This window comes from Berghia stephanieae, chromosome 6, assembly GCF_034508935.2.
Source record: "Berghia stephanieae isolate SIO BIC M18660-M18661 chromosome 6, UCSD_Bste_1.3, whole genome shotgun sequence".
NCBI lineage: Eukaryota > Metazoa > Mollusca > Gastropoda > Nudibranchia > Aeolidiidae > Berghia > Berghia stephanieae.
This window is the reverse complement of record NC_088365.1, coordinates 61,170,542-61,177,920: the sequence shown is the minus strand read 5'-3', so window position 1 is coordinate 61,177,920 and position 7,379 is coordinate 61,170,542. Positions and strand designations below refer to the sequence as shown.

The window sequence follows — 7,379 nt, the reverse complement described above, 5'->3', positions numbered from 1 at the left end:
CAACAACAACATCAACAGAATTCAAATTTCTTACGGAGTCCTACAGTTTCGGCAGATCAACTGCACTCTCATCACCACCCTCCTACTCCTCATCATCACCATCATCCCTTTCATCCTCACAATCACCTCCATAGATCTGCATCAGATGAGGACAACAGCAACAACAACAGAAGCATCTTGGAAAGCCACAACAGCAGCAGCAGCAGCAGCAAGATATCTAGCACAAGTCGTGTCAGTTGGGAACCACCCGTTTATCTCCAGCCTGATGCGCATTTATCCTCGTACCACAGAGAAAGAGAGAGACAGGCGACTCACCAGCACATTATCACACCTGTCGCAGCTGCCCACTCACATCATCACCATCATCATCAACAGCAGCAGCATCATCATCTTCATAGCAGTCCTCATCATCCTCTTAATCTTCAACATCATGAAGACATTATCAACAACAACAACAACAGCAGATCAAGAACATTGAGCAGCAGCAGTAGCAGTAGCGACAACAACAACAACAACAACAACGTAAATAGTTCAACGATCAACAATAACAACAACAATGACGAGGAGGAGGAGAAACACAGCAGTGGTGTTGTTGAAAATAGCAGGCTGGTGATGATCAACTCTGCATTTGGAAGCAGCAACCCGGAGATTCGCGTGTTCAGCCCAAGAGGCAGAAGCACTAGTCCAGTGCTAATCCATGGATATGGTGCCAGTAGCCGAGACCATCGTCATCATCATCATCCTCATCATATCATCCATCAACATCATCACCGTGACCTTAGAGATCAAGATTTGGGTATAGATCGTGACCGTTCCCCTCTGAGGAGTCCTTCCCCTCCTATGAAAGCCATGAATCTGGTCATAACGTCCTCCTCTGCCAACTCCCCTTCCTCTCCTCCATCCTCCCCTCCCCCAGCCCCTCTTCCTCCATCATTAACGTCAAAATCGCTTTCATCTTCTTCACCACCACCCACAGAAAAAGCCACAACATCATCATCATCATCATCATCATCATTGTCATCATCAAAATCTCTTTCTACACCAAGCTCCTCTCCTCTTGCCCCCTCCTCCTCTTCTTCTTCAACATCCATTTCCTCCTCCCTACCATCTTCATTATCTTCATCCTCATCATTATCATCACCCTCATCATCGTCCTCATCCCTCCCCAGCAAACCCAAGCCTAGTCCTATCACCCTGAGCGTCCCGCCCCTATCCAATCTCCCCGGTGGCTCCTTACCGTTGACCCCAGTCACGTCCCAGGTCCCAGCACTCATCTCCCCCACTGCCAAACACCCCATGGCCGCCTTCCACGGTATCCCTACCCCTATCTTCCTTCACAGTCCCATGGTGGGACCCTTACACTTCTGGAGTTCTCTCAGCCCCGTGACCACACTCAGTCCTCGCCTTAACTCATCCGGTTCCGCCTTTCAGTTTCCAAGTTTCTTCAGCGGTGGCCCTCTTGGATACTCTCCGCTGGTTGGCAACTTCACTGCTTCAGCGACCTCCTCAACGACTTCTGCCATGGAGAATTTAGGAACACCAGGCCTGGTGTCGACATCTAGTAGAACTATCTCTGTTCTATGACAAGATAATAGTAATGATGGTGATGATGATGATATCGATAAAAAGACCTAATTGTTTTATATTATATATTTTTACGATGATACATGTTTTATAATAATATGTGACCTTAATATCTTAATCATGAATTACAACTATGACCTATTCTGGTCTATTGAATTTATTATTAACAATAATACACAACATGAGACTCGACTTCACAAGGTCTATTAAAAACTGCCGGAGAAATCGTTTGTGTGTGTGTATGAATGTGTGTATGTATGTGTGTGTGTGTGTGTGTGTGTTTTGAGAAGCCTTTGTTGCAATGGGTAGATTTTTTACAGATACCTTGCATGACTAGAAAACTCGCTTGTTATACATTATTATACAGAATTATAATATACTGACGACAAATACTTCGATGAAGTATGAAGGGAATGAGTTGGACACAATGATTAATCACAAATTTAATGATCGTTAACTGTTGTTTTGAACGAGGATGTATGTATATATATATATATATATATATATATATATATATATATATATATATATATATATATATATGTATATATACTTTGTTGTTTGTTACTCAACTTGAAAAATTTCAAATCCATAATAATATTATATTTGAACTTTTTTGCCATGCTATTTTTTGTACATAGTACCAAGTTTCTCAACTGTGTCTTTGTGTGTGTGTGTGTGTGTGTGTGTGTGTGTGTGTGTGTGTGTGTGTGTGCGTGTGTGTTAAAGTTGGATAATTGGTTTTGTTGCGGTTTTTTTTTCTACTAATATTTCAATGTAATTGATGATGTACGACTATTTTCACTGTTGTTATATCCTAATCTATTTCGAGACAAGGGTCCTGTTTACAGTACCAGCTCAGTGATTGCCTTTGTTTGGGTTTTTTTGTTTTTGTTGGATTTTGCCTCCCCTATATACTCAACACACAATATATACCCTGTAGACAGTTTCTATTTTTAAAATGAGTGCAGATAAATCGAAATTTCAAAGCCTGGACTGTATACAAATTTTATTTTATTTATTTATTTTATTATTTTATTTTTTTTGGATGGTTATTTCTGTTTTGTTTTTTGTCTTTTTGTTGTTGTTTTTTTTTAATCTGCATATTTTGAATGGATACTCGATCATATTTAACTTCCCAGTATATTATTATTGTCCAATGTAACGGTTTCCCTATGACAGGACTGTGCAGGTGATTCATTGCCTTTGTACATTTGCCTTATAATTATTGTTGTAATTATTATTATTATTATTATTATTATTATTATTATTATTATTATTATTATTATTATTATTATTATTATTATTATTATTATTATTATTATTATTATTATTATTATTATTATTATTATTATTATTATTATTTTTTATTATTATTATTATTATTATTATTATTATTATTATTGTTATTATTATCATCATTGAATGTTGATGTTGTTGTTTTGGATCATTGGTTTGATGCGTTAGTGTGAGAACTTTTGATGTTATAGGATCTATTTTATTCTTTTTATTTTAATTAATTCAATTATTTTTTTTAAAAGTTAGGATTTTTACCTAAAAGGATAATTATTATTATCAACAATCAAAATTATCCGAATTTATGATTTGGAGAAATTCAAAATAAAATATATTTATTGTTGTCTGGGTCAAAGTCCATGGTCTCCTAATTTGGTTTTGCTTTAGGCATTGCTTTGGTCTTTTTCAGAGATTGTATTGTATTTTTTTTCTTTCTTCTTTTCCATCGTAAACTATATCTTCATTGTATTTGGCAAACACAAGAGAAATGGAGGGGAAGGAGGAGGAGGAGGTTGGCAAATTTGATGTAGAATTTTGCTGCTTGTGATCTGTAATGAATAATAGTTACATGGACGTGTTGATAAATTATATATTTTTAAAAATATTTGCAAAAGTCCTTCAGAGCCATTCGGCCCATGGAGCCGGAGTTTATCCCGGTTTCTATAGCGTGAAACGGACAATGGCAATCACTTGCTATCCTTTGGATAGGACACTAGTCTATCGCAAAGTACTTTCTGCTAAATCTAACAGACTCGGCTAACCATTCACTGCTGGGTAGATGGGAGGGGGGGGGGGGGGTTGGTCAGAAATAAATCTTGACTACACCCGGGATCGATCTCGGTTCCTTTGCATGTGAAGCGAGTGCTCTACCAACTGAGCTATTGGGACCCCCATTTTTCGCAAATGTGCAAAGTTTTATTTTGTTATAAGAACGAATAAGAAGAGAATGGACTTTTAGGGCATGTCATAATATGCACATCTTTTCAACTTATCCGTCATGGACCTGCAACCATTTACCATTTAAAAAAAAAAAAAACTTTTCTGTTATTGTATTGAATTTATTTTTTTCTATCACTATCACTGAACTAACCCTAAAGTATCGCAAGTGCCGTTTTTTTTTTTTAACCCTTTTAAAATGACACACAACACAGCAAGTACTGAAAATCAAATGTGTGGTGATGGTATGTCATGCAAGATATGATATTATTAAAGATTAAAGAAGAATTGAAGATTTGAATACGGCTGTTTGATATGTTGAAGTGAAAATTGATCTGGATGATAGTTTTAAAATTTTTTAAAAAAAATTGAGTATCTAATGTGACCAATTGTCTCAGAATGGTGTTATTTCAGAATGAACCAGGTTCCCTAAAGGTGATTGTAAACTAACTCTCTCCTTACCAGCCATTTTCAGAATTTTCCCTGAAACTTCACGCCCACCCAACACAAAAATTAGATATTTTTTCTAATAATCAAACAAGAAAAGGAACAAGTACATTCTTAACATATAATTGTCCAGTGTCTAATATTTTTCGCTAGAACAAAATATTTTCTTTATTATTTAATTTGTGATGTACAAAGGATATCAGAATGAGAAAACTGTTGGTTGCATCGTAACAAATGTCACGATTTTCCCATGATTGGTAAGGAGAGGGTTAAACAGTTAACTGCCGTACTCTTGGAAAAAAACATGTATTAAAACATTTTTGTCAGAAAACTCGTCCTTCAAATATAATATCGATCGATTTAATCGACCCTCATCTCGGCAAAAACTCTAAAACCTTCGGACCTCGCGATGTCGCAGGTTTACAGTCTTTGCCAAGATGGGGGGGGGGGGGGGGTCATTTATATCAATTGATATTTGAAGGGGACGAGTTTTCTGGCTAAATTTTTTTTTCCATACATGTTTTTCCAGAGTACGAGTGAATGTAAAATTTTGGTTTTCATTTCTTTTACGAACTATCATCCTCAATGAAACATAATAATGATAGTAATAATAATAATAATAATAATAATAATAATAATAATAATAATAATAATATTAATAACAATAATAATAAGGATATTTCTATAGCGCCTTTCATCGAAACCTCAACGCGCTAAAAAAAAAAAATTAACAAAAACTAACATACAAATTTAATCCAACTTTCGCATTTATTTTATTAGAAAATCAGTGGGTTTTGTTTGTTGTTTTTTTTTTTCATCTCAATCACTCCGACATAATACTGTTTTGAGACTTTGGATCACATATTTATTATAATAATTTCTTTTACTTCCGTTAAAAGAGGATCCTCAGCGATATCTTTTTGATGATTTCTAGGGTTCTAAATCAACTCCTACTTTTTCCCAACCGCCCTTGTTGTTCTAAAATCAACTCCTACTTTTTCCCAACCGCCCTTGTTGTTCTAAATCAACTCCTACTTTTTCCCAACCGCCCTCGTTGTTCTAAATCAACTCCTACTTTTTCCCAACCGCCCTCGTTGTTCTAAATCAACTCCTACTTTTTCCCAACCGCCCTCGTTGTTCTAAATCAACTCCTACTTTTTCCCATACCGCCCTTGTTGTTCTAAATCAACTCCTACTTTTTCCCAACCGCCCTTGTTGTTTTTACATCTTGCCATTCAAATCATATGTTAAACGTGAGTCAATGATTCCACTCCCATCCCACTTGTCCAAAGTATTGGCATGTAAGGTTCCAGTTGGAAGAACACATATATATATATATATAAAGCGTTGTAAGGTCTTGGATGCTAACTGAAAACATTATTATATATACACAAAACATTTACAACCCTTCCTATAAGTTTTAAAGGCTGTTTACACACAATTTATTTGCATGGCTATAATATTTATATATGAAATATATATATATATATATTTTTTTTTTTTTCAAAAACTGTTTTCACATGGCCGTTACATGTTTAAAAGAGAAAAAATGAATGATATTGGAATTAATGCGTTATGTAAAGCAGAACGACAACAGTTCTTCACCGAACGAAGATCAGAGATTTTTTTTTTTTTGGTGGTTATTTGAAAGGTTTGGAATGTTACAATTCAACAGCGTTTTCTTTTGTTTGTTAAACATCGTTTTGTTACATACTTTGAAAGTTATAAATGTTGATTTTAATGACACATACCCTTGATTTTGAGTGTTTGGAATACGGAATAATTAGCTGATAACGTAGAAATATGTATACCTACTGACCCTTCCGCTTTTGGCGGAATCATTCCTATTTTCATCCTTCCTTTTCCGCAATTCCGCCTTTGTCTCTAATCTAAAATTCCAAATTTAAAAAATTAATGAGGATGATGGTAAGAAGAAGAAAAAAAATGAGTGAAGAAGGGGGGGGGGGGGGTATATAGGTGATGTTTTAAAAAATGATTGCCAAAGGGAGATTAGTAGGAAAATTAATTGTACTCCTTTCCTCCTTTCCCATTCCATTACCTAAAACATGTGATGTGTAGTTTTTGCCATCTGTGCCGGAATATTGTCTTTATGTGTTTGGTGGCAAAGTTGATGGTCATTTAGATACAGTATTATCCATTGTTAAGAGGATTCCTGTAATTTTTTGTCTCAAATTCCTATTTTCTGACCTTCTGATTCCACTTTTTTGGAATATGAAGGATTGGCAGGTCTGAATATGAATTTGTCATTTACCTGTAGCTTTCTACATCCACTTCCGATTGGCAATACATGTCGAGTCTATCAGTGTTGATTGATTGGGCTGTGGTTTTTTCCGTTTTTTTTTTTCTAAATGCTTAGCAGAATGTAGGCTTACCTCAAAGAGTGAGATCCTTTTACTGTCTAATAATGATAACCCTCCCATTTCCCTTCAATGTCTTTAATCCATTGGGGTTTCCCCCCCGGCCAATGCTGGTATTATCCTCTGACTTTATTTTATATTTTATTGTAAATTTTCTTCCACTATCCAAAATTTGTTATTAAAATTTTTTAAATTATTTTACTTGTTTTATGTCAAGAAAAGAAAAAAAAAAAGAAATGGAAAGAAAAAGCGGAATTTAAGCTGTTATACTTAAAATTGAGAAATTAATGAATACTTTCATTTTTTTTTTAAATTGTGAGAAGCAATTAAGAGTTCCATTAAGATAAAGAAAATAATTGTTTGGTTGGTTTGTTGTTTTCTTAATTTTTTTTTTTAATTCCACCGTAAGATTGATTTTCATATGCCAAAGCCATACAAACTCTCTTCTCGTTCTCTGGTTTCCATTAATGGAGAATAGTGAATTCATTGTAAAACTATTTATTGTTTGTTTTGCTTTGTTTGTTTGGGTTTTTTTTTTAATGCCAAATTATCTAATTTATGTGGTTGATTTTCTCAAACACATTTTTTTTTTTCAAGTTTGTTTAATTTTTCAACGGGTTTCCCCACTCTAGTTTTCTACCCACATTCCTGCTCCCAAATCTTTAAATGCATGACTGTTATTTTTAATTTCTTGTTTTTTATTTTCTTCTGATTTATCTCCTTTACCCTTTAAAATGA

At 34.8% G+C, this 7,379-nt stretch overlaps 1 protein-coding gene across 3 annotated transcripts in view; it reads left to right on the top strand.

The window, feature by feature from the left end:
- The window catches only part of LOC144975375 (uncharacterized), a 104,819-nt gene extending 103,138 nt beyond the window's left edge, over positions 1-1,681 (top strand). For all 3 annotated transcript variants that reach the window (XM_078919388.1, XM_078919387.1, XM_078919386.1), the window contains one exon: positions 1-1,681. This exon is cut by the window's left edge and continues 591 nt beyond it. In XM_078919388.1, coding sequence (XP_078775514.1) covers positions 1-1,584 — 1,584 coding nt within the window. In that variant the 3' untranslated portion in view covers positions 1,585-1,681.
- The last annotated feature ends 5,698 nt before the right edge of the window (positions 1,682-7,379 follow it).